Source organism: Gasterosteus aculeatus, chromosome 20 (assembly GCF_964276395.1).
Source record: "Gasterosteus aculeatus chromosome 20, fGasAcu3.hap1.1, whole genome shotgun sequence".
NCBI classification, from domain to species: Eukaryota; Metazoa; Chordata; class Actinopteri; order Perciformes; family Gasterosteidae; genus Gasterosteus; species Gasterosteus aculeatus.
In genome coordinates, this window is record NC_135707.1 from 740,992 (window position 1) to 768,750 (window position 27,759).

At 47.8% G+C, this 27,759-nt stretch overlaps 1 protein-coding gene across 2 annotated transcripts in view; it reads left to right on the forward strand.

The window, feature by feature from the left end:
• Nucleotides 1-110: 110 nt before the first annotated feature.
• Nucleotides 111-27,759, forward strand: part of npr1b (natriuretic peptide receptor 1b) — a 30,526-nt gene continuing 2,877 nt past the window's right edge. The window contains exons 1-17 of one of the 2 annotated variants that reach the window (XM_040165205.2): nucleotides 111-367; nucleotides 1,888-2,666; nucleotides 10,805-10,992; nucleotides 11,635-11,748; nucleotides 17,954-18,089; nucleotides 19,399-19,493; nucleotides 21,955-22,090; nucleotides 22,437-22,521; nucleotides 24,492-24,609; nucleotides 24,973-25,047; nucleotides 25,874-25,951; nucleotides 26,137-26,241; nucleotides 26,314-26,385; nucleotides 26,490-26,652; nucleotides 26,898-27,053; nucleotides 27,209-27,377; nucleotides 27,449-27,595. In XM_040165205.2, coding sequence (XP_040021139.2) covers nucleotides 1,943-2,666; nucleotides 10,805-10,992; nucleotides 11,635-11,748; nucleotides 17,954-18,089; nucleotides 19,399-19,493; nucleotides 21,955-22,090; nucleotides 22,437-22,521; nucleotides 24,492-24,609; nucleotides 24,973-25,047; nucleotides 25,874-25,951; nucleotides 26,137-26,241; nucleotides 26,314-26,385; nucleotides 26,490-26,652; nucleotides 26,898-27,053; nucleotides 27,209-27,377; nucleotides 27,449-27,595 — 2,561 coding nt within the window. In that variant the 5' untranslated portion in view covers nucleotides 111-367; nucleotides 1,888-1,942. Of the gene's footprint in view, nucleotides 402-1,887; nucleotides 2,667-10,804; nucleotides 10,993-11,634; nucleotides 11,749-17,953; nucleotides 18,090-19,398; nucleotides 19,494-21,954; nucleotides 22,091-22,436; nucleotides 22,522-24,491; nucleotides 24,610-24,972; nucleotides 25,048-25,873; nucleotides 25,952-26,136; nucleotides 26,242-26,313; nucleotides 26,386-26,489; nucleotides 26,653-26,897; nucleotides 27,054-27,208; nucleotides 27,378-27,448; nucleotides 27,596-27,759 lie in introns of both variants that reach the window. The other variant, XM_078094279.1, reaches the window with a different exon arrangement.

Here is a 27,759-nt window from a genome sequence, read left to right on the forward strand (position 1 = left end):
CCTTTCCTTCCTCTCCTCCTTTCCTCTGCTATACATCTCCGTCCATTGTTCCTCCTCTTCCCACCTTTCCTGCCCCACCCCCCCCCTCTCCTGCTCCCCCCCCCCCCCCCTTCCTTCCAGGGCCCCGCCCACCGCGCCGCAGTCAGTCCGCGCAGCCCCGCGCGCCACCACCACATCTGGCTTCACCTGCGCCCCGGTTTTAACCATCGTCACCTGTGACCGGAGGACGTGCACCGGATCTCCACCGGCCCGGTTCCCCGGTGACGAGTCGCCGGCGGTGGAAAACGTGTTCGTGACCGATGGAAGCGCGACAGGACCCCGGACGCGTTTGATTGACGTCTGACGTAACGTGTGATTGACGTCTGAGGTAACGTGGGTTTGGACGACGGACTCGCGTTGGGGTATTTCTTTTCTTTACGAGCAATATTTGAACCTTTAAAACGTGACTTTTCCTGAAAGTTGCTCCCCGTAAAGCAAACTTGTAACGCTGCTGTCATGGTAACGGGACGTTACGCGTGTTTTCGCGGGCTTTGGGTTTTGTGCCGTTACTCAAAAGCCAAAACCAGCACGAGGACACCAGAACGTTAAGTAATACTACCGTTATGTACATGTATGTACAGCGTGTATTTTTAATACGCTGTATTTGTAATGTGAGAGTAAGACAACCTTTCAATGTGAACAGCAGAAGTTTCTTTCCTCAAATATATATTAATAAGATTTCAGTATTATAAGATGCTTTTAAAAGACACACAAAGGTGACATTTCACACATCAAGACGGGTGTTTTTAAGATTCATAACGATGTAAAGTTTGGCAGGAAAATTCCCTAGATTACACTTAAATGTGTAAAAATTAAAAGTTACTTACCCGGGCAGCGAAAGCTAGCTTGTCCTTACGAGGCACGCGCCAAATCTTATGAATATATATAAACATTTACATCTGCTAAGAAGTTATTATGACGAGCAATGCTGGGCGATGATGAAATAACTTTTATTGTGCCGTTTGGAGGTGTTGAAGCGGGATATTTTATTGTGAAAGGCCAGAATCGGGTTCCCGTATATGGTGACAGCATTGGTGGTAGTTATGGCAACTCTTTAACCAACGTTTCATCTTTAAACCGGCCATGGACGTCTGCCCGGGTTCGGGCAATAGCGTCCTTTTACCAAGACAATTAACTCATAATTACAACAACATTTGGCTCGAAAATGAAGGAGCTAACTAAGCTAGCTACTTTAACACTGCTAAATAAAACATTGCACAATCACTTTTATTAATAGTTTAACTGGATAGTTCAAACCTGCCCCGTTAGGACACTGGTACGTTACTCAAGTCATTATTAAATTGTCTAACTGTAAGATGCTACACATGAGGACAGTGCTGTGTATTCTGTACTCGGTTGGCCGATATGTTCTCACACTCGTCCAGTGTTGATGAGGCTCTGCTAATTATTATTAGTTTCATTAATAACTGTAATATGGTAATAAGAATAATTAGGGCCGTCTTTCTTCTGTGTGACTCCATGACATCATGACCCCAACTCACAAAGGTCACTCTGGACCGACGCCGACGAAATGCCCTGTAATGGGAAAATGTGACCCTTTTAAATGCTTCGTTTGTATAACCAGTTTATTAGTTGCAAGTGCTTAGATGACAAAGGCCCTGACATGAGAACTGACGTCTCCCACTTGGATTAGATGTTTCCAGCGTCATAGCTGTAGAGATTGAACACACATTGAAGTGTTTGTTATGTGTATGACCACCATGCAAAGCATTTGGCTGTGATGGACGTTAGCGGGTCTTTATTTTAGCTTTTCAAACGTGTTGACCTTGTTTTCGATTCTGAGAAGAAGAACACGCCTTGTTAGCGTGTCCATGTGTGTGTGTGCAGGGCTATAAATTATTCAGCTGGCGGTGGGGGGGCGGACTTCCCGCCGGCCTGCGAGATGGCCTGCCGCAGAGAGGGCGCCGCTCTCCTGCTGGTCCTGATGGTCTTGCTGGATCCCTCGAGCCAACGCCGCAGCCCCGGGCGCCAAACGCAGGAGCTCCAGAACGTCACGCTGGCCGTCATCCTGCCGCAGAGCAACACGGATTACCCCTGGGCCTGGCCTCGCATCGGGCCCGCCCTGGAGCGGGCCGTCCGGACCGTCAACGCCGACCCCGCCCTGCTCCCCGGCCACCACCTCGCCTACGTCTATAAGAACAGCGAGGACAAGCAGGGCATCTGCTCCGAGTCCGTTGCGGCGCTCATGGCCGTGGACCTCAAGCTGGCCAACGACCCCTGGGCCTTCATCGGGCCCGGCTGCTCCTACACCTCCTCCCCGGTCGGCCTCTTCACCACCCACTGGGACGTCCCCATGGTGACGGCCGGCGCCTCGGCCGCGGCCTTCTACGGCGGAGTCTACCCCTCCATCACCAACACGGGCCCCACCCACAAGAAGCTGGGGCGGTTCGCCCTGCGGATCTGCCAGCACTTCGGCTGGCGGCAGCACGTGATGCTGGTGTTCAGCGACGACAAGGTGGACGACCGGCCGTGCTACTTCGCCGTGGAGGGTTTGTACATGGAGCTGCAGAGCATCAACATCACCGTCGTCAACATGGCGTTCAACGAGAAAGAGCTGCCGATGAACTACTCCGAGATCCTCGCCAACATCCAGAACGACGGCCGAGGTGAGTCAACAGCGCGCCGACCCGCGTCCATTACCAGAGGCTTCTAGAAGGTAAACCATCTGATCTGTGAAAAAACGACCATCTAACTATGAAGATGCTCAATGTGAATGAACCGCTCGCCATAACGAAAAGACGCATGGGTGTTTATAAGAAAAGGTCACGACCCGCCCGCCATGAATGACTGGTGAGTTTTTTACCGTGTTGTTAGATTCTAACGTGTGAAAACAATGTGGAGCCACGTTGTTTATTGTGTATCAAAGAACTGCGTTTAGTTCGTAGTTACTTCATCCAATAAGATCTGTTGTTAAAGCCTGAGTCCACCGCATGTTTGTCCATTCTAGGCCACCGTAGAAAACTTGGCGCTCATTCTAAGGTCACAAAAACACGTCCATTCTTCTTTTCAGGGGAGAATATGCTGTGCGACTTACATGCGGTAATATTGTGATCACTATTAACACGCGACAACGTGAGGAACCTTCTTAAAGCAGCTCAGATCCACTCTTTGTTTGTACCTTTCGCGCTAAAAGCCCCAGTGTGACGTTACCTATTGTGATCTGTTGGTGTGGACCAGAGGTCGGGATCGAGAGGAAGGTTTCCTGTTTCCTTTTATCCGCGTGGACGCCGCGTGTCGGTGTCTTATGGGAGATGAAAAGCGCAGCTGTGATTAATAATGTTTACAAAAGCAGGACCTGCAGCTGGAGCTGATGTTATTAAAAGCACCTGTTTTTAGAGCGCGGCAGTCGCTCACTTCCACTGCCAAAACCAAGTGCATGATGGGAAACGCCGTGATCTGATTGGCTCTCAGGTTGAATGACGAACGAATGAAAAATCCTAATTTTCTCAGTGATTGTAATTTTAACAATAGTTTGTAGACTTTTGTTGTTAATAATAACAGTAAAAACAGTAGTTATGATAATGAAAATAATAACAACGTTACCATAATATTATTAGTAATTATAATAAACACCATACTAAAAACAATAGTAATATATCATGTTATAAAAATAACAATATAGTATTATAATGATGATACTGCTAACAGTAATAATAATGATGATAATTAGCGTGCTCTGTAAACTACCAGCAGGAAGTAACCATTTCACTCACGTCCTGCTGGCTCCGCCCCTTTGGCGGTTGACGTCCGATCTCGTCCACTTTCCAGACGAGGGCGGTGACTGTAGATTAGATGCATGATGGGAAACCGGAGTATCTCTCGCCTCCGGTACTACAATATGATAAAATAATAATATTTAAAAAATCATTAAATGTTGACACCAAGATGAGCTTTAATGCTGTAATCAATAACAACTACACGTTGATCTTCATCTGACGCGTCTCCACGGGTCCTGACTGTCTGCGTGTGACCCTCGTGCTCATGAACGCTCCCCTCGTCTCTCCTTGGCGGCCGTGAGGTCACTCACTGCGATCGTAAGCGATTCATCCGGTCGGTTTCTTTCGTCTCAGCGTCTTGTGTAATGAAGTAACGTCCCGAAGGCAAAAAAAAAGGATTCGGTCAGATATAAGCTGCGGCCCGTGGGAAGAGGACCACGACCTCTGACCTCTCAGCTTCTCCTTTATGTTTACATCTTTGGGGGGACGGGCCGACATGCGGGGTGGTGGCAGTTACTGACTGTTACTGTCATCGTTCTAAATGACCTTTACTTCTGTTGTTCTGACCGACGGAGGCGTCGGGGAGGTTGAAGAGGAACCAACGAGATTTTTTTTTTTATTTGCGTGACAATTTGGATGTGTGGCAGGAGAGCGCGACCGAAATGAGTGACTGTCACGACATTTCACACATCAAGACGGGTGTTTTTAAGATTCAAAACGATGTAAAGTTTGGCAGGAAAATTCCCTAGATCTCACTTAAACGTGTCAAAGGTTACCTACCCGGGCAGCGAAAGCTAGCTTGTCCTTACGAGGCACGCGCCTCGCAAATCTTATGAATATATATAAACATTTACATCTGCTAAGAAGTTATTATGACGAGCAATGCTGGGCGATGATGAAATAACTTTTATTGTGCCGTTTGGAGGTGTTGAAGCGGGATATTTTATTGTGAAAGGCCAGAATCGGGTTCCCGTATATGGTGACAGCATTGGTGGTAGTTATGGCAAGTCTTTAACCAACGTTTCATCTTTAAACCGGCCATGGACGTCTGCCCGGGTTCGGGCAATAGCGTCCTTTTACCAAGACAATTTCATAATTACAACAACATTTGGCTCGAAAATGAAGGAGCTAACTAAGCTAGCTACTTTAACACTGCTAAATAAAACATCTCACAATCACTTTTATCAATAGTTTTACTGGATAGTTAAAACCTAAAAACTGCCCCGTTAGGACACTGATACGTTAGTCAAGTCATTATTAAATTGTCTAACTGTAAGATGCTACACATGAGGACAGAGTACAGTACAGAAATGAGTGGCTGTCACGACTGACCTTTACTTCTGTCATTGTTCTGATGCCGCTATCCGTCCACAGCTAGCATAGCGCAGCTAGCATAGCGCAGCTGGCATAGCGCAGCTAGAATAGTGCTGCTAGCATAGTGCAGCTAGCATAGTGCAGCTAGCATAGTGCAGCTGGAATAGTGCAGCTAGCATAGTGCAGCTGTATATATTATTAATACAGTGATTCCATCTTTGGGGGGTGGTTGTCTGTCTGGTGCCGGCGCCACATGTGCGCATACAGATTCACACACGTGTCGCGTTGAACTGCCCCACGTAGAAAAAATCATTTGCAGACCTTGTCGGGGGGGTTGAGGGATGACGACTGTCATCCCCTCTGAAAATGATTAAAACGTGCGGCCCGTGGTCAGTGAAACCTGAGCTGGTCCACAGCAGTTGTTCTTCTTCTTCTCAGGTTTTCCACCCAGAGGAATCCACTACTCGCCGTAGGTTTGGACGGGTCGAACACATGTTTGGATAAAGTCTGTGGAGCTGAGGATGAATAAATAAATAAATACAGTCCGAACAAACAGCATGTTACTCTTTATCTTTATAGCATCCAGTGTGACAAGCTCTGTAATAAATCTCCTAATCTGACACACACACACACACTGAAGCATCCAGCTGGCTGTGTGTGTGTGTGTGTGTGTGTGTGTGTGTGTGTGTGTGTGTGTGTGTGTGTGTGTGATTTCTCGTTGAGTCACTTTCTGTGGAAACTGGATCTGGATCAATGCGTCCTCCATCACCCGATGCTGCAGCAGATTAGCGGGTCGGAGGGAAGGTGCTCCGTCACTAACCCTCGGTTGCTCCTCTTACGTCTGTATTCAAAATAAAAGCCCCGTTCGTATGTGCAAACAGACCCATCACGAGTAGACAAAGAGAAAACGCGTCTTTAGTGCAGAACAACACAGGGAGAACGCGGCTAACAAGCTAACATGCTAACTCACACATTTAAGTCATCTCGGTGTTGCAGATATTGCATTTAAGAGCGGGAGAATGACTCCTGACAGCAGCGGTTCAGTTGGCCGGCGACATTTTTGGCGTAAATTAATGAACGCGTTCACTCAAGCAAAGATACCTTCATATACCGGAATACCGCCAGAATCCTACTAAATACCGAGAGGGGATTTATTTGCCATTGCCCTGATTTAGAGTCCAAATGTCCGACCTTTAATGAGATGTAAAGAATATTGTAGATGTTTGCGGTGCAGACAGCGGGAAGCCAGAGGGACGTGAGAAGCTTTCACTTCAGCAGCCGGTAATAAACCTCCTCATAAATCCACCTTCTCTGCCGAGGTGCGTTTGTTATCCAGCACAAACAGAGCCGCCGTCGGTTCCCACGGACGCCCCGAGCCTCCCGACCGGCTGTTCATTAACCGAGGTCACGGAGCCGCGGCCTCATACGGGGGCCGGGCCTATCGGATCGGAGGTATTTCCTGACAAACACTCCCGGGCTAATTTTACCTCGTTGGCCTCTGCGTTTGTCTCGTTAATCAAAGGAGACGTTTAACACACACGGGGAATCCGACTGAAACGATCCGAAATGCACATTTAGATGAACGAACCAGTGTGTCATTGATAGAGAGACGTGTCCGTTATCAGCAGATATCGTTAAGGAGGTCTGTACTAAACACACTTCCTTCACTGCTTAAAGGTTTGTAGTCAAATTAATTATAATAATTCAGGAATCAGGAAACATTTATTGCCATAATATGCCAGACATAAGGAATTTCAAACGAAAAGAAGAAATCAAACAGAATGAAACTAATTCAAGTTGAATTGACTTGAATTTGCATTGTGCAACATGGAGTCCTGATATTAAACATATGCTGGTTGCTGCATTGCATTGAGCAGCTGTATCAGACAGGAAGTGGGTTTTATCGCTGACCTCGTCCATCGTACCGCGTGTGTTCTACTTCTACTCTAGGAACACGGAACACAAGGTCACTTTGTGGTGGTTGGTGTTTTTTAATCATTCAGCCCCGCCCTAAATCATCCCTGGCTTCACGCTCTGTTAAGAGACCTGTCAATCAGCGTGTAGCCCCGCCCTAAATCATCCCTGGCTTCACGCTCTGTTAAGAGACCTGTCAATCAGCGTGTAGCCCCGCCCTAAATCATCCCTGGCTTCACGCTCTGTTAAGAGACCTGTCAATCAGCGTGTAGCCCCGCCCTAAATCATCCCTGGCTTCACGCTCTGTTAAGAGACCTGTCAATCAGCGTGTAGCCCCGCCCTAAATCATCCCTGGCTTCACGCTCTGTTAAGAGACCTGTCAATCAGCGTGTAGCCCCGCCCTAAATCATCCCTGGCTTTACGCTCCGTTAAGAGACCTGTCAATCAGCGTGTGGCCCCGCCCTAAGTCATCCCTGGCTTTACGCTCTTTTAAGAGACCTGTCAATCAGCGTGTAGCCCCGCCCTAAATCATCCCTGGCTTCACGCTCTGTTAAGAGACCTGTCAATCAGCGTGTAGCCCCGCCCTAAATCATCCCTGGCTTTACGCTCCGTTAAGAGACCTGTCAATCAGCGTGTGGCCCCGCCCTAAGTCATCCCTGGCTTTACGCTCCGTTAAGAGACCTGTCAATCAGCGTGTAGCCCCGCCCTAAATCATCCCTGGCTTTACGCTCCGTTAAGAGACCTGTCAATCAGCGTGTGGCCCCGCCCTAAGTCATCCCTGGCTTTACGCTCTTTTAAGAGACCTGTCAATCAGCGTGTAGCCCCGCCCTAAGTCATCCCTGGCTTTACGCTCTTTTAAGAGACCTGTCAATCAGCGTGTAGCCCCGCCCTAAATAATCCCTGGCTTTACGCTCTGTTAAGATACCTGTCAATCAGCGTGTAGCCCCGCCCTAAATCATCCCTGGCTTTACGCTCTGTTAAGATACCTGTCAATCAGCGTGTAGCCCCGCCCTAAATCATCCCTGGCTTTACGCTCTGTTAAGACCCAACAGGCGGCCCTGAACCCTCCCAGTCCTCCCAAACTCGTCTCCCCCGCCTCCCGTCGACGCGGTGGAGGAGCCGGCGGTCGATCGTCCTGAACAAATCTACCCAGGGGGCCGTGCTTCAGCGATCTTTTCCACCTCCCGTCCATCTGGCAGTAGTTAAAGATTAATACGCTAGAATTTGAGCCGAGGAGGCGGCTGGTTTGATCCAGAGAGAGCAGCGACATCACGCTGAACCTGACCAGGTGCAACCTGTTCCTGTTCCTCATCAGAACCACAGTCCACTGCTTCCATGCTGTGCATGAACATGGATTTGTGCCCGACGTTTACACTTAATTTAAATCAGCTCGCTGTTGCATATTCACTTTGTTGTAGAGAAAGAATGATTCCCGTCTATAAAGGACGTACTTTAAAGCACATTCCGCCGTGTCTGGTCTCTGGTTTTAGGGGGCAGCTGTGTGCCACTGCTAATTATTTACCCCCGACTGTGCATCCGAGCGTCTGCAGCTAATAGCTGGGTTGCCAGATACTGTGGGCTTTTAATCGGGTCGTCTGTATCACACCGGATGACCTCGCTGTGATGACCAGGCGTACAGCAGAGACTTTTAACCACTAAGGACATAATGAAGCAGCGTGGGACACGTAGGCGAGAGGATGTTCTGGGGTTTGTCTGTGAGTTCCTGCACTGATGTGAGCAGAAGTGTTCTCCTTGAAGAAGACGTTTTCTAACTTTATTTGACATTTTCTATTATAATTGTTTATTTTTTATTCTATTAAGGGCCGACCTTTGACCCTTGATCTCAGGGATGCTGCAGTCACAGTTACAGCAGCATGTCGGTCGACGTGCACTGAACATCATGCTGGTGGAACACATGACCAAATAAAGCCGTGGAATGAAGCTCCGGGGTGAAACCTGCCCGTGTGCCAGGTGGAGTCTGCCGAACAGAAACACGATATCGTCTCCATATTCGGTATGTTTCTGTGGTTCAGACCATTTAAACTTAAACCTCAATTGACTCATACGACGCTGCGATAGTAGTGTTTGTATTATAAATATATTTATATACATATTTGTAGTTTGATGCCGATGCTGAAGTACGCAGAACGCCTCATCACATCCGATTGGTCAGAGCGCTCTAACGGGTCGCGGTCCGATAGCGAATGCTCCGCCTCAGCGCGTCGGCTCCCCGCTCCCACCAGGCCTCCTCTTCCTCCTCTCATTAAACGGCTGAATGAAAAACTAAACTCTAAAGACGTCGGCCGATGGGTCAGAGAGGGATGGGGGTCTCAGTGGACAAGTGGACCCCCTCCGGTCCCTTTTGAGTGATCAGTGGTACTGCTGATGGAAGGGATGAGTGTGTGTGACATCATCATGAAGCCACAGACTCTCTTGTACTGTTAACAGAGTGAGAGACGATCTCCATGTGAAAGCTACACGAAGCCGGCATCATGAATAACTATTCTCATGCATATTTGATAATAATTGTGTTCCGTGAGTCTTCTCCAGAAAAAGGCGGGTAGGTTAGTCTGGTCGATCCGGTTGGAGGTGACGAGGGGGTCGGGTACTCTCCACAACCTGCTTCTGAAAGATTCATTCATCATTCAGAATGTTTATTCTGCTGAAGATTTAGATGCTGTAATATTACATTAATATACAGAAACAAAAGTGAGAAAACAAAAATCATGAGCGGACTTCATTTAATCTGTATTTTGAGTTGTAGTGTGATATATGTGATAAAACATGATATATATATACATATACATATATGTATATACATATATCTATGTATATATATCTATATGATTTTGTCTTTTTGCGTTGTTCTGGTATTTATTTTTATTCTTATCTGGTGAAAAAGTCGTAATTATTACTATTGAATCTCATCTTCAAAGCTGAAGTTCGAAAGCAGGTTTCTGTTTGAAAGCTTATTCCAAAATAACGTCTGTCCAGATGAGACTGAAGGTGAAACTCCGTCATCAGGATCTGAGATGAAAGGAGCCTCAGAAGAAGCTGGTGTCCATTCCGACACCTTCAGGTCATTCTTCTCCTGATCACAGCGAGGCGTTCAGGGTCCTCATCTCGGTGTAGAAGTCCTGCAGGACTTTTGAGCTCCACCTGGTTTCGTCCATGGACAATGTGAACAACATCAAGAAGTCTCCTTATGCTCTGTGTGAACCGACACGTCCTCTCCTAACCACTCCTCCTTGACCTCTTAGGAAAGTTCACCAGGAGACGAAACTAAACTATGTAGCTGTGATGTCACTAGCGTAACTCCAACATCGACTGTTAGCATGGGCGCTACTTAGAGAGCGTCTCCTGTCGGGGTGTGAAGGAGCTCCTTCCTTCCTGCCGCTGTCCCACCTCGACACGCCGGTCTGTGCAGAGGCCAACGCGCGGCGAGGTCTGGAATCATTCGCTAGCCCCGCCTGCTTCCTGCGTCTCACCCTTCACTTCCTGCTCACAGGTTATTAAAGCCGGGGACAATGGAGGAGGGGGGACAGGAACGACTTCCTGACGCTGTCTCCTCTCGACAGGCCAAACTTTAACCGAACAGCTGATTATTTTTAAATTTCCTTTTTGTATGTTAACGTAAATGACTAATAAATCACAGTGTTGTCGTGCTGCAGGGGCAGAGATGGTGCGCTGAGAACCGCAAGGTTGGTGGTTCGAGCCCCGGCTGCCCCATGTCGACGAGTCCCTGAGCGAGACACCTGACCCCTAATTGCTCCCCGGTTCCTCCCCCTTGCTTCCCACAGTGATGTTCGTCTGCTGCTCCCCCGACGTCTTCCGCAAGTTGATGGTTGAGTTCCGGCGGGCGGACCTTCCCCACGAGCAGTACGTCTTCTTCTACATCGACGTGTTCGGGGGGAGTCTGGACGCGGGACACAAGCGCCCGTGGGACCGCGGCGACCAGGACGACGCTGTGGCCAGGGAGGCCTTCAAGGTACCGCGTCACTTCCAACCCCTGTGGTCGGAGCTTTAGCTCCGCCCCTCAAGGCCTCTTTGTCTCCGCCCCTCTTTCCCTGTGACGGCTCCTTTAAGGCTTAAGAAACTGTTTTGAATTTATAAATCGTGTCCAATCACAGGGACATGAAGAGGAAACATTTGACATTAAGGCAGTTTTCAAATGCTGTGTTTTATTATGCAGATGAGGTGATGTCATAATGATCATTTCCACACATTTCAATAGTATAAACGTGAGATGAAGCCAGCATCATAATTGTTTAATTTTGTTGAAGTATTACAGTAGATTTTATAAATATATAAAATATGTATATTTGAATTTTAAATCTGACTTTAATATTTACAGCACAGAGACACACAAATCAACTACAGACAGAAAATGAATAAAAGACACAAAGCGACTACAATGAGACAAAAAGAAAAGAGACAGAAAGCAGCTACAAGAGATTAAATAACCTCAAAGACACAATGGACATGATCATAAATACAGTCTTCACAGCCATATTCACAGGTCAGATATTGGTCTTTGTGAGATGTTGTGTCTTTATCTTATGGTGAATTTCGGAGAATCTACGGACAAAGTAGTAGATGTTTTATTTCACTGTGTTCCTTTGGTTTTCAGAGTGTGAAGATCTTAACGTACCGAGAACCACAGAACCGAGAGTACCGGCAGTTTGTCCAGAACCTGAAGGCCGACGCCGAGAGAAGCTTCAACTTCAACATAAAGGACTCCTTGGTGAGGATGATGTCTTCATCCTGTGACATGAGATACCTTCTGGAGGGAAGACCAGAGCCTGCTCCTCTAGAACAATATCATATAGGAGGAGGCTCAATAAGCTTCACCGGGCCGGCCGCTGGCGTCGGGGCTCCGTCACGCTCTTCTGGAGTTCCCTATGCAAACCCCCCGGGGTCGTACCGCCCATCCAACACCATGCCTCTTGGTTGCCTTCGTTTGGCTGTACTTAGCCATGTGGGGATAAAATATATATATATATATATATATATATTTAGCTAAAAAAGAAAGATTTACACACGGCTGTGTAAAATATTTAAAGGTAAACAAACACATCTAGTAAATGTTTCTGCTGAACTAAATAATCTCTGCTAGTAACAATTAAATGATCAGTTTTGAATAATCAAATTATAACTTCAAACATACTATGTATTTATATATATATATATATATATATATATATATATATTATTAATCTAGGAAAGAAAGAAAACTAAAAGGTAACTAGAGAAGGTTTCTTGTTTTGCTGCTAACACGGATGATCAAAACACTTGAACAATGAATATGATCCAACGGGTTTATGGCAGGAGATGAACGCGTCTGGATACAGACGCAGGAAATGAGGCGATTAAACGTGACGGCCTCGGCACTGGAAGGTGTCAACGTGAGCAGATGGAAAACGACAGCATTATGCAAATGAGTAATCAGTGTAGTCAGCACAGCTGGAGCACTCAGCCTGGAGAAGCTAATTCAGTCTGCTGATGTCATCCTATCGGGTCCAATATCACACGGAGAAGACAAAGACCACCAGTCGCCGGCCTCGTGCTGCTGGTGTTATCACGTCTTACATTAAGGATCGCAGCTAAAGAGAGAAGCTGAGACACATTGTGTCTCTTTTCAGTTGCTGCACAATTCATCTTGTGGTTTCTACAATTGAAAGGTCAACAAACTAACAAAAAACATGAAACTATCATGAGATAGCAATTATTTTTCTCTCCTCTTACAGCTAACTAGCTAGTTAGCCTCTCCACAGAGTCCACCGCCGACCGCTCAATTTGATTGGCTCTCAGAGCCAAAGCTGACAAGAGTTGCGACACCACTCTGTTGAAATGTTGGTGGTGACGTGTTACTAGTGACGTGTTGGTGGTGACGTGTTACTAGTGACAAGTTACTGGTGACGTGTTGGTGGTGACGTGTTACTAGTGACAAGTTACTGGTGACGTGTTACTAGTGACGTGTTGGTGGTGACGTGTTACTAGTGACAAGTTACTGGTGACGTGTTGGTGGTGACGTGTTACTAGTGACAAGTTACTGGTGACGTGTTACTAGTGACGTGTTGGTGGTGACAAGTTACTAGTGACGTGTTGGTGGTGACATGTTACTAGTGACATGTTGGTGGTGACAAGTTACTAGTGACGTGTTGGTGGTGACATGTTACTAGTGACATGTTGGTGGTGACATGTTACCATTGACATGTTGGTGGTGACAAGTTACTAGTGACATGTTGGTGGTGACCTGTTACTAGTGACATGTTTGTGATGACATCTTACCAGTGATGTGTTGGTGGTGACATGTTGGTGGTAACGTGTTGGTGGTGACATGTTGGTGGTAACGTGTTACTAGTGACATGTTCGTGGTGACATGTTACCAGTGACGTGTTGATGGTGACATGTTGGTGGTGACGTGTTACTAGTGACATGTTTGTGGTGACAAGTTTCTAGTGACGTGTTGGTAGTGACGTGTTGGTGGTGACAAGTTACTAGTGACAAGTTACTGGTGACATGTTACTAGTGACATGTTGGTGGTGACAAGTTACTAGTGACATGTTGGTGGTGACAAGTTACTAGTGACGTGTTGGTGGTGACATGTTACTAGTGACATGTTGGTGGTGACAAGTTACTAGTGACGTGTTGGTGGTGACAAGTTACTAGTGACATGTTGGTGGTGACATGTTACTAGTGACATGTTGGTGGTGACATGTTACCATTGACATGTTGGTGGTGACAAGTTACTAGTGACATGTTGGTGGTGACCTGTTACTAGTGACATGTTTGTGATGACATCTTACCAGTGATGTGTTGGTGGTGACATGTTGGTGGTAACGTGTTGGTGGTGACATGTTGGTGGTAACGTGTTACTAGTGACATGTTCGTGGTGACATGTTACCAGTGACGTGTTGATGGTGACATGTTGGTGGTGACGTGTTACTAGTGACATGTTTGTGGTGACAAGTTTCTAGTGACGTGTTGGTAGTGACGTGTTGGTGGTGACAAGTTACTAGTGACAAGTTACTGGTGACATGTTACTAGTGACATGTTGGTGGTGACAAGTTACTAGTGACGTGTTGGTGGTGACATGTTACTAGTGACATGTTGGTGGTGACAAGTTACTAGTGACGTGTTGGTGGTGACAAGTTACTAGTGACATGTTGGTGGTGACATGTTACTAGTGACATGTTGGTGGTGACATGTTACCATTGACATGTTGGTGGTGACAAGTTACTAGTGACATGTTGGTGGTGACCTGTTACTAGTGACATGTTTGTGATGACATCTTACCAGTGATGTGTTGGTGGTGACATGTTGGTGGTAACGTGTTGGTGGTGACATGTTGGTGGTAACGTGTTACTAGTGACATGTTGGTGGTGACATGTTACCAGTGACGTGTTGATGGTGACATGTTACCAGTGACGTGTTGATGGTGACATGTTGGTGGTGACGTGTTACTAGTGACATGTTCGTGGTGACAAGTTTCTAGTGACGTGTTGGTAGTGACGTGTTGGTGGTGACAAGTTACTGGTGACGTGTTACTAGTGACGTGTTCGTGGTGACAAGTTTCTAGTGACGTGTTGGTAGTGACGTGTTGGTGGTGACATGTTGGTGGTGACGTGTTACTAGTGACATGTTCGTGGTGACAAGTTTCTAGTGACGTGTTGGTAGTGACGTGTTGGTGGTGACAAGTTACTGGTGACGTGTTACTAGTGACATGTTGGTGGTGACGTGTTACCAGTGACATGTTGGTGGTGACGTGTTACTGGTGACGTGTTGGTGGTGACGTGTTACCGGTGACATGTTAGTAGGTAGTTGGGTGATCTGGTCTCAATGCTGTAATCTGCTTGTGTACAGCAGCTGCGTTTGTCCCTCAGCAGCCACCGTATGTGTGTGATTGTTATCTGGCATTTTTGTGAAGCCAGTTTATCAGCAACAGACAGACGGCTGATGATGTTAACACACACACACACACACACACTCACTTACACACAATCACTCACACACACGGTGAGATCCCTGGGGAGAAACAGGATCCCTCAAAGCTTCTCACACAGCCGACCTTTGACCTTTACAGGCCTGTATAATGATCATCACAGGCTTCTGCTCACCCTCACACACGTTCACTCTAAATGATCATGTTCACTTCTCAGCGTGGGATTGTTTCCCTTTCTGTAGTCTTGGATGTTTTTCCGTCTCTGGTTCGTCCTCATTACAGTTTTTACAATCACTTTGATACTATTTTCAGAACCTTCATGTCATTTTTCAAAACTTTAGATACAAAACTCAACAGTCTTCACTTAACCGGCTCTCCAATGTTCAAAACATTGCATTGTGAAATCATATCTTTAAAGAAACCTTTCACTTGCGGGTTTATTGGTTGAAACAACGGATTTGTCCTAAAATACCACAGCAACATTCATTAAGATCACTTACACACAAAATACCATAGTTTCACTATGTGGTTGTTTGTATAATCATTCAATATTGCTGTAAAAAAATAGATGATACAGTACACACAGTGGAATCACCATTGGACTGTTATGAAATACAATAAAATCCCAACATAGGTTTATTTGACTCAAAGCCAAAATAGAGTCATTTGCTGCACAACATGAAAACAACTCATCTACATTTTCATCAGCCCGTCTTGTGGATCCGGCCACAGGTTCTGATCCACATCACAATGGATGTTTTCATCAGCCAAAAATCTTGGAAATAATCTTGAGGCAACGCTTCATCCAGGCCTGACCCTGGTCTGCACGCTTCATCCAGGCCTGACCCTGGTCTGCACGCTTCATCCAGGCCTGACGCTGGTCTGCGCGCTTCATCCAGGCCTGACGCTGGTCTGCGCGCTTCATCCAGGCCTGACGCTGGTCTGCACGCTTCATCCAGGCCTGACGCTGGTCTGCACGCTTCATCCAGGCCTGACCCTGGTCTGCACGCTTCATCCAGGCCTGACGCTGGTCTGCGCGCTTCATCCAGGCCTGACACTGGTCTGCACGCTTCATCCAGGCCTGACACTGGTCTGCACGCTTCATCCAGGCCTGACACTGGTCTGCACGCTTCATCCAGGCCTGACACTGGTCTGCACGCTTCATCCAGGCCTGACACTGGTCTGCACGCTTCATCCAGGCCTGACGCTGGTCTGCACGCTTCATCCAGGCCTGACCCTGGTCTGCACGCTTCATCCAGGCCTGACACTGGTCTGCACGCTTCATCCAGGCCTGACGCTGGTCTGCACGCTTCATCCAGGCCTGGCCCTGGTCTGCACGCTTCATCCAGGCCTGACACTGGTCTGCACGCTTCATCCAGGCCTGACACTGGTCTGCACGCTTCATCCAGGCCTGACGCTGGTCTGCACGCTTCATCCAGGCCTGACCCTGGTCTGCACGCTTCATCCAGGCCTGACACTTGTCTGCACGCTTCATCCAGGCCTGACCCTGGTCTGCACGCTTCATCCAGGCCTGACGCTGGTCTGCACGCTTCATCCAGGCCTGACGCTGGTCTGCACGCTTCATCCAGGCCTGACCCTGGTCTGCACGCTTCATCCAGGCCTGACACTGGTCTGCGCGCTTCATCCAGGCCTGACCCTGGTCTGCACGCTTCATCCAGGCCTGACACTGGTCTGCACGCTTCATCCAGGCCTGACACTGGTCTGCACGCTTCATCCAGGCCTGACACTGGTCTGCACGCTTCATCCAGGCCTGACACTTGTCTGCACGCTTCATCCAGGCCTGACACTGGTCTGCGCGCTTCATCCAGGCCTGACCCTGGTCTGCACGCTTCATCCAGGCCTGACACTGGTCTGCGTGCTTCATCCAGGCCTGACACTGGTCTGCGCGCTTCATCCAGGCCTGACACTGGTCTGCGCGCTTCATCCAGGCCTGACACTGGTCTGCGCGCTTCATCCAGGCCTGACACTGGTCTGCGTGCTTCATCCAGGCCTGTTGCCCCACGTTGGACTTGGACTTGCAAGGGCGGCAGCGTGGTGTGAAAAGTGCTACATGAGACGGAAACAGTGTCTAAATTGCTTTTTAAAATAGTACTTTGATGTCACATTGAGTCGTATTTAGCAGGTGATTTTAGTTCAATGAACAAATGATCTTTGGTTTTTGTATCCAAGCAATTGAAAAAAAAGTGTTGATCATTGTTGTGAGTTTTGTATCAAGCGTTCTGAAAAATGGCATCAAGGTTCTAAAATTAGCGGCAAAGTGACTGTAAAAACTGTAAGTGTAATCAGATTGTGGCGATTATATTTGACACAACTTGTCACATTTGCAGCCTTTTGTGTTTTATTTGATATTTTGACCATTGTTTGGCTTTACACTATTTTTCCACGTCTGGGTTTTTAAATACTCTGTTTAGCCGCTTATTCTAATCGGAGCGCTGAGGTTGAGGGTTCAGATCTCGATTGCTCATGTGAATACCGTTAATACCACACGTCATTAACCCTTGACATCCATCACGTGGCTTCTCTCACATCAAATCCAATCATTAAATTTGGTGAGTCTGTTGTTTTTGAAGAGGGAAAAGATTCAGAGTGGAACATACTATGAACACGCTTTACTTACATACTCCTTCATGGATCCCATGGAGAGTCCACCTGCTGCTGCGTCAAACATCACGGGCGGGGATCAAAGCTGTGGTTCGTCTCATCTCACTGTGGGGCAGCGATTTTACCCTCGGATGATCGGGGCAATTAGTTTTCAGCAGAGCCGTTAATGGTTCCCGGTTTCTAAGGCGATTCAAATGCAATCAGAGCGTGATTGTGACCACAGACGTGTTCAGTACTCGGTCACCGTCGCCATGACGACGCTCTGTGCATCTTACTTACAGAAAGGGTTAAAAACACTGAAAATGAAAGTTAAAAGGCTGAAAGACAGATTCTCTCTTCTCATCCCATCTGCCCTCCATCTTCCTCTCTTCTGTGCGTCCAGATGAACATCATAGCCGGAGGATTCTACGACGGCGTGATGCTCTTCACTCGCGCTCTGAACGAGACGATGTCCGTGTCCGCCGGGCGGCCTCCAGGAAAGGTCGTCACCAAGAGGATGTGGAACCGGACCTTCTACGGTCAGTGGAGCCTCGCTTCTTCTCTCTGAGTGTTTCTCCACTTTTATTTTTATTTAATTCTGGTGTTTCAGAGAAAAGAAGACTGCAATATAAGCACATAGAAGTATGTAGGAGGGTGAGCAGGGCCGGCTGGTCTGGATTCAGTTGAACTGTTTCTGTGTGTCGGAGGTCCAGTTGATGAATGACATAAAATCCACCAACTTCCTCTGTTGTAAACAAGTCCAAAACACACACACACCCTCACACACAGACACACACAGAGGTTCAGGTCTGACCTCTTTGACCTCACGCTCGTCCTCTCGGCCAATGAGGACGCGTTGTCACCTGATCCGACCCGGGTTGCTTTTGGCTGCTTGCTTGGCTGCGCCAGGAGGAGCAGTGGTGGGGCTTTATTTTGAAGGGCTGTGTGTGTGTGTGTGGGGGGGGCATTAGGTTCACGTTTGAGGCGTATAGTCGCCCTCGTCTATAGCTTTGTGCGTCATGGTAACGCTGTGTGGTCATGTGCGTGGACAGAGGACGGGTCAGGAGCACCGACCTGCCAGAACAGCAGAGGAAACAATAAAAAACAATCCAGTTCTTCTCGTAGGGCCCAGAATCAGATTAAAGGTGCTATAGATCTGTACACGATCAACATCCTCTGACCTTTGACCCCCCCCATCGTAATCCGACGGAGAAGAGCTGCAGTGTGTCAGACGCTCATGCGATGTGCTTTATGACCCCTCCCGGCTGCCGTAGATCATCAGCGCGCTGGAGGGAGCTCACACAGAATAATCCGATTCATTGGCCCTTTTCTTGCTAATGTTTGATTTATGAGCCCACTTTGTGAACAACGGGGGGACATGCTGGTTACTAGGCAACGGGTTTTCTTCACTGCTTCTAAACACCGTGAGGCGGATCACCGGGTTCTGTGGATGTTGAACCTGACGTCTGGTTTAGTTGCTTGGTTTTCTAATACTATCTAATCCTTAACATTTGCTTTGTCATGTTATTTCCTCCCAAAAAAGCACAATTTGCGTCCCTGTTGATGTGCAAACATACATGGCCAATAAAGCCGATTCTCATTCTGATTCTGATTTGCATTTAATCAATCAGTAACTCTTCACGTCACGTAACAAATAACTGCACATAAATGTGTGTCAGCAAATATAAATAATGTTCTCTCATTAACCAAATAAAAGTAGGTTTGCATTCCAAAATATGAGAAAATAGATAGAATATGAAAATTGTAACGCTTCATTGAGAAAAGTAAATTGGGTAAGAAAAGCTTTAATTTCCTTTTCTGCTTCATTGAACATCTTGTGTCCTCCAGGTGTGACTGGCCTCGTCCACCTGGACGAGAACGGGGACCGAGAGACAGACTTCGCTCTGTGGGACGTGATCGACGCCAACACCAGCGCCTTCCAGGTGATAAGCCACGCCCCCTTTTCTCATTCATCTAAACGCTGGAGGGCATCAGACACGTGGAAGCGTTGTGTATATATGGATTATACTGTAATCTGAAGAGCTTCGTAAAGTGTCTCATGAAGGACAGAATCACCGGGGCAAACTAGTCCGGTGTAATCGGCCAATCACAGCACCAAAACACCTAGTCTTTATATACATATCTATGGACGAGACATCTAGTCTTTATATACATATCTATGGACAAGACATCTAGTCTTTATATATCTATGGACGAGACATCTAGTCTTTATATATCTATGGACGAGACATCTAGCCTTTATATATCTATGGACGAGACATCTAGTCTTTATATACATATCTATGGACGAGACATCTAGCCTTTATATATCTATGGACAAGACATCTAGCCTTTATATATCTATGGACAAGACATCTAGCCTTTATATATCTATGGACGAGGCATCTAGTCTTTATATACATATCTATGGACGAGACATCTAGTCTTTATATACATATCTATGGACAAGACATCTAGCCTTTATATATCTATGGACGAGACATCTAGCCTTTATATATCTATGGACGAGACATCTAGTCTTTATATACATATCTATGGACGAGACATCTAGCCTTTATATATCTATGGACAAGACATCTAGCCTTTATATATCTATGGACAAGACATCTAGCCTTTATATATCTATGGACGAGGCATCTAGTCTTTATATACATATCTATGGACGAGACATCTAGTCTTTATATACATATCTATGGACAAGACATCTAGCCTTTATATATCTATGGACGAGACATCTAGCCTTTATATATCTATGGACGAGACATCTAGTCTTTATATACATATCTATGGACGAGACATCTAGCCTTTATATATCTATGGACAAGACATCTAGCCTTTATATATCTATGGACAAGACATCTAGCCTTTATATATCTATGGACGAGGCATCTAGTCTTTATATACATATCTATGGACGAGACATCTAGTCTTTATATACATATCTATGGACAAGACATCTAGCCTTTATATATCTATGGACGAGACATCTAGCCTTTATATATCTATGGACGAGACATCTAGTCTTTATATACATATCTATGGACAAGACATCTAGCCTTTATATATCTATGGACAAGACATCTAGCCTTTATATATCTATGGACAAGACATCTAGCCTTTATATATCTATGGACGAGGCATCTAGTCTTTATATACATATCTATGGACGAGACATCTAGTCTTTATATACATATCTATGGACGAGACATCTAGTCTTTATGTATCTATGGACGAGACATCTAGCCTTTATGTATCTATGGACGAGACATCTAGCCTTTATATATCTATGGACGAGACATCTAGCCTTTATATATCTATGGACGAGACATCTAGTCTTTATATACATATCTATGGACGAGACATCTAGCCTTTATATACATATCTATGGACGAGACATCTAGTCTTTATATACATATCTATGGACGAGACATCTAGTCTTTATATACATATCTATGGACGAGACATCTAGCCTTTATATATCTATGGACGAGACATCTAGCCTTTATATATCTATGGACGAGACATCTAGTCTTTATATACATATCTATGGACGAGACATCTAGCCTTTATATATCTATGGACGAGACATCTAGTCTTTATATACATATCTATGCCTGATCCTCTCTCTTCCTCCCGCGCTGACTCATTGCAGGACGTAGTTTCACGATGATTTATTCCACTTTTATCAAGTAAGAAGAGGTGAATCTTTACATTACAGGTCATTTAGCAGACGCTTTTATCCAAAGCGACTTACATCACACTTTAAACCCATGGCTTTTTCACATTTTTGCCTGGGGAGCAATTAGGGGTTAGGTGTCTTGCTCAGGGACACTTCAACATGGAACATGGGGCAGCCTGGACTCTAACCACCAACCTTGTGCTTCCCAGCGCACCTTCTCTAACCCCTGCGCCACGACGACCCCAGAATCTTCGGCTCACTACCTCCTTTCAAATGTTCAAATGCTCCTACAGTGTTTCCCCTGGGTTACAGTTTCAGGGGGCTGTTGTAATGGTAGGAACCCTGTACTACGTGTGTTTGCACCAACGGCTCCATTGCAAACAAAGTCAACGCAAAGACGCCATTTCTCCTCAGTTTCTTTTTCCACTGGGCACTGAGTCTACAGCCAATCCGAGATGAGATGGTCCTCCTGCCTCACCACCCACCCAGAGTCCACTCAGCAAACCAGTTATTTACTAGTTCTTTGCTCCTCGTCTTGATATGAGAGACTTGTCTGGATATGAGATATGAGAGAAAGCAGAAACAGGATATTTAGTTCATGGTCAACACAGGAAATCAGCCCCTGCTGCTCTCCGGCTCGCCGTGACCTGCTGCACAGAGAAGCGTGTCGTCCGCAGCTAAACTCTGACTTTTCATTATTCCAGATCGTTCTGGTGTACAACAGCTCGGAGGAGCAGCTGAACGCCACAGCTGGAGCGGCGCTGCACTGGCCGGGAGGAGTTGTTCCTCCAGATGTTCCCGTCTGCGGCTTCAAGAACGACAACCCCGCCTGCCTCACAAGTCAGTGAGAAGCCGTTACTGTGACCAGGGTGTAAATAAAGACTAGGACGCCATCACTGATCACGTGACGTCGTTTAGATTGTGTGAACAGGAGGAGGAGCTAGTAACGTTAGCAGCTAAGCGCTATCGGCTAGCTAACGGAGGTTCCCTTCAATGTTCCATGTCATCACAGGGGGTCAACAGAAACGAGTTACATTGTGATGTGTTCAGGCTCGGCTCAGTGAACATGAGAACATTATAACGTCATGATGATGCGTTCATAGGTAATCTGTAAAATGCAGTGTTAGTGATGAATTTGAATAACGTTTGGGATACTCGACTAGTATTGACTGTGTCCCTCTAACAGAGACGGTCACCATCAACCAGATGGTTTCCATCGTGGTCTTCTTCATCACCACCATGATCCTCACCGTCACCATCTTCGTCTACCGGTGAGAGCTCGCCTCTGCTTCTGCATCTGGGTCTTTCTTCTTCCATCTGCACAGGTTTCATGTGGCTTTGAGGTTTCGTTGAAATTGGACACTGAAGTTTGACAACTTTAAAGTGACAACTGAAAGACGCAGCTTCAACAGGCTGATGGAGCAGAGGTGCATCGTGGGAAATGTATGATGCAATGTGCAGTGCATGAACCTTACTCGAAACTGTCTCCCTTCGTCCGTCTCTCGCCTGTCTCCCTCTGTCCGTCTCTCGTCTGTCTCCCTCTCTCCTGTCTCCCTCTGTCTGTCTCTCGCCTGTCTCCCTCTGTCTGTCTCTCTCTGTCTGTCTCTGGAAGGACGCAGCGCGGGTCTGATAGCGATTACTAGCGATCTCTTTTCATCATTTTGTGGGTAACGTTGTGTGTCGGGGACAGTGGTGGCTCAGGTCAGTGCACCAGGTCAGGACAACAGCCAAGTGTGCACTGGAGGACAGGTGGAGACAGAAAATAGTAAAAGGAAAAAGGACAACTGGGAAAGTTGTGAAAGACGCTGGGTTGACGGGCGGTGAGGTGGACATGGAGACAGACGAGGACGTGATTAAAATCCCTCAGAGAAAGACGAGGAGTGGAGGCGCAGAGGGAGTCCAGCATGGAGGAGGACAGTGTGGGGAGAATAAAGGTTGCTACAGAAGACAAAAGGTGAAAGGGCAGTTGAGCGAGGAGACGAGGAGGACACGTCTCAGCAGCAAAAACAAGGGAGGCGTCACAGCAAAGTCTTCAGAGAAACGAAGACAACGAAGAAATCCACCATTAGAACCGATCCTCTTCAAGTCAAAGACAGCGTTTTGTTTGTTGTCTGTCAAACATGGACACTGGAGACGAGACTCTGAGGTCTCTGCTCCACCAGCTCGTGGAAGCTGCTGATGAGACCGACTGGAGGAGAGGGTGGGGGGGCGAGGTGGTGCTGAGCCTCAGGACCACCGTCCTGCTTTAAGCAGAGTGAAGGTGGAGGATTTCTCATTTCTGTAACTGGGTGGAGGAACCACCAGGAACCTGGCAGACCTTCACGCTACACGCGCTGCTCCTGTGCAGCGCTTTCATCCCAAATGGGAGGTCAAAGCTCCTACTGGCATTTTATCACGTCTCTGTCAGCGGTACACCAGATCCATGAGACAGAATCTATGGACATCTATGATGAAATGATGGAACTGCAGAACTTTGCAGAATCCACTGGACCATATTAAAGATCTCAAATGTAAACAGTCTGCTCTGGCGGACCTGCTGGGCGCCGGTCAGGCGCCGGTTCACGGGTGGTGTGGAGAAGAAGAACGGGTAGAGTTTCCACGTCATGCGCTCTGATTCAGGGAGGAGAGTTTTTACTTCCTGTACTCTGAGTATGAGAACATTAATGTGAGCTACCAAAGGTCCCTGGAGAGGTCAATGCCTTCTTCTGGTGGCTAATTGATTAAATATATATTTTATATTCTAGAACTGCTTGTTGAGGCTTGGTTGTCATTTGTTTTTTGCTTGTTGGTATTGTTCTTCATAAGTAAAAAGAAGGAACCTCTGTCCCTCTCCTGTAACTGGAGGAACGAGGCCTCGTTGGGGGGCGGTGGTCTTCCTGCTGGGAGAACGTGTGCCGGCTCCTCTGAATGGAAATGGTGGAGCGTTCTGGTTACCAGTAGTCTGGCGCCACCCAGAGGCCTGATGGAGGACACCCACAGTGCTGGTGGACTTTCTTCTGGACCTACTGAGCCTCCTTTAGGGCGTGGACAGCTGCTCCACAGCCTGGGGGGTTGTTCTGCACGCAGAGGAACATCTAGTCTGTTGGTTCAGTGTCTTTGCTCTGTGGGGGGCTGGTTGTTAGTTTGTGACGGATGCTTTTATTTGATTTATTGGAGCAATAAACGGATGTTGAAAAATCTTTCCTGTCTGTCCTGTCCTGTTTGTCCCTGTCCTCTCCTGTCTGTCCCTTTGTCCCCACAGGAAGATGAAGTTAGAGAAGGAGCTGGTGGCTCAGCTCTGGAGGATGTCCTGGGACGACATCCAGATGAGTAACCAGGACAAGGTGCTGCGCAGTGGAAGCAGAGTCACACTGTCTCTGGTCAGCGCACACACACACACACACACAGACACAGACACACACACACACACACACACACACACACACACAGACACAGACACACACACACACACACACACACACACAGACACAGACACAGACACAGACACAGACACAGACACAGACACACACACACACACACACAGACACAGACACACACACACACACACACACACACACACACACACACAGACACAGACACAGACACACACACACACACAGACACACACACACACACACACACACAGACACAGACACAGACACACACACACACACACAGACACACACACACACACACACACACACACACACACACACACACTGACCGTGTGTCCGTCTCTCCAGAGAGGCTCAAACTGCGGCTCCCTGATGACTGGAGACGGAAACCTGCAGGTTTTTGCAAAGACCGGATACTACAAAGTGAGTGTGGAGAGCTGCTCCACACGGTCAGGAGGAGACTCCTTCCTCCTTCCTCCTTCCTCCTTCCCCCTACCTCCTACTACAACCCTCCTTCCTCCTTCCTCCATCCTCCATCCTCCTTCCCCCTACCTCCTACTACAACCCTCCTTCCTCCTTCCTCCATCCTCCATCCTCCTTCCCCCTTCCTCCTACCTCCTACTACAACCCTCCTTCCTCCGTCCTCCATCCTCCTTCCCCCTACCTCCTACTACAACCCTCCTTCCTCCTTCCTCCATCCTCCATCCTCCTTCCCCCTTCCTCCTACCTCCTACTACAACCCTCCTTCCTCCTTCCTCCATCCTCCATCCTCCTTCCCCCTTCCTCCTACCTCCTACTACAACCCTCCTTCCTCCGTCCTCCATCCTCCTTCCCCCTACCTCCTACTACAACCCTCCTTCCTCCTTCCTCCATCCTCCATCCTCCTTCCCCCTTCCTCCTACCTCCTACTACAACCCTCCTTCCTCCTTCCTCCATCCTCCATCCTCCTTCCCCCTTCCTCCTACCTCCTACTACAACCCTCCTTCCTCCGTCCTCCGTCCTCCATCCTCCTTCCTCCGTCCTCCTTCCTCCGTCCTCCTTCCTCCACCCTCCTTCCTCCTTCCTCCATCCTCCATCCTCCTTCCCCCTTCCTCCTACCTCCTACTACAACCCTCCTTCCTCCGTCCTCCGTCCTCCATCCTCCTTCCTCCGTCCTCCTTCCTCCGTCCTCCTTCCTCCACCCTCCTTCCTCCGTCCTCCGTCCTCCTGGACTGGGGCGTGTTGGATGACGTCTGTTCTTGTGTTCCAGGGGAACATCGTGGCCATTAAACACACCAACAGGAAACGCATCGAGCTGAACAGGAAGCTCCTGTTTGAGCTCAAACATGTGAGTTAAAACACGTTAAAACCTCTTTAATTTAATATTATTTCACTTCATGTTATATATTCAGTTCAGTTTGGTTTCATTTCAAATGTGAGAATCAAGAAGAAATCAGCAGCAACATTGTTTAAAAAGAAAAAAGATTTACACGTGTGACAAAAGAAAGAAACTGTTAATATGCGTTTGTGGAGATGCGAGACATTCAGAACGAACATCTGACCCGATTCATCGGCGCCTGCATCGACCCCCCAGACACCTGCATCATCACCGAGTACTGTTCCCGAGGCAGCCTGCAGGTACCCGTCTGTCCGCCCTGTCCTCCCGCCCGTCCGTCTGTCTCTCTGCTAACGCGGCCTTTGTGTCTGCAGGACATCCTGGAGAACGACAGCATCACCCTGGACTGGATGTTCAAATATTCTCTCATCAACGACATCGTCAAGGTTTCTTATCCGCTCATGTTCATAGTGTACATGCAGAGTGTGCGTGTGCGTGTGTGTGTGTGTGTGCACATACATGTGTGTGTCTGAGCCCCGTCTCTCTGCAGGGCATGTTGTTCCTCCACAACAGCGTCATCGTGTCTCACGGTAAACTCAAGTCCTCAAACTGCGTTGTGGACAACCGCTTCGTCCTGAAGATCACCGACTACGGTCTGTCCAGCCTGCGGTCGCCGGGCGACTCGGCGACAGACGCGCACGCCTACTACGCCCGTGAGTCGCCCCGAGCCCGCCCCTCCTCTGTCGCGTGGAGAGCCAGTTGTTGCTAACAGCAGCCTGGTTAGCCCAGGTGTGGTCACCGTGGTTACCGTGGTTACCGACGGCCCTGTGGAGTCTCCAAATGGCCCTTTTAGAAAACATAAAAGATATTTCGGCTTCTGCTTCAGTCACGAGTTGTTTCTCAATGAGACCTTCAGACGAGCGATGGTTCTGATGCGGCGCGTCGTCCCTCGCTGCAGAGAGGCTGTGGATGGCGCCGGAGCTGCTCAGGATGGAGGCTCCTCCTCCTCAGGGGACCCAGAAAGGAGACGTCTACAGCTTCGGCATCGTCCTCCAGGAGGTGGCGCTGCGCCAAGGAGCCTTCTACCTGGAGGGAAGCCCCCTGAGCCCCAAAGGTAGGACGAGAGGACCTGAGACGGACAGGGGACCTTTCTAGTGCCGACTAACCAGCTCTTCAGATGAGTCATTTCACACAATCCGTCCGTGTCCAACCTCTTTTCCTACTTCCTGACTCTTAATAAGCACTAACACCACGTTACCCCCCCCGCAGAGATCGTGGACCGGGTGGTCCTGGGCGAGTGGCCCTGCCTCAGACCCACCGTGGACCCCCAGAACCACAGCCCGGAGCTGGGTCAGCTGATGCAGCGCTGCTGGGCCGAGGAGCCAACGGAGAGGCCGGAGTTCAACCACGTCCGCCTGCTGCTGCGCAAGCAGAACAAGTGAGAGCTCAGGGGGGGGGGGGGGTTTAATTAGAGGTCAGATAACAAGAGGTGTGTGTGTGTGTTTTCAGGGAATCCAGGACCAACATCCTGGACAACCTCCTGTCTCGTATGGAGCAGTACGCCAACAACCTGGAGGAGCTGGTGGAGGAACGAACTCAAGCCTATCACGAGGAGAAACGCAAGGCCGAAGCTCTGCTCTACCAGATACTACCTCAGTGGGTGTACTCTGAATGTATACATACTGTATGTGTATATATGTGTGTGTGTATGTGTGTATATATATATATACATACAGACACACGTGTGTCTGCTTGTTCCTCCTCACTGAGAGCAAAACACTCCACTAGATCTCCACTCTTTGCTGTCCTGCTCCTAAATG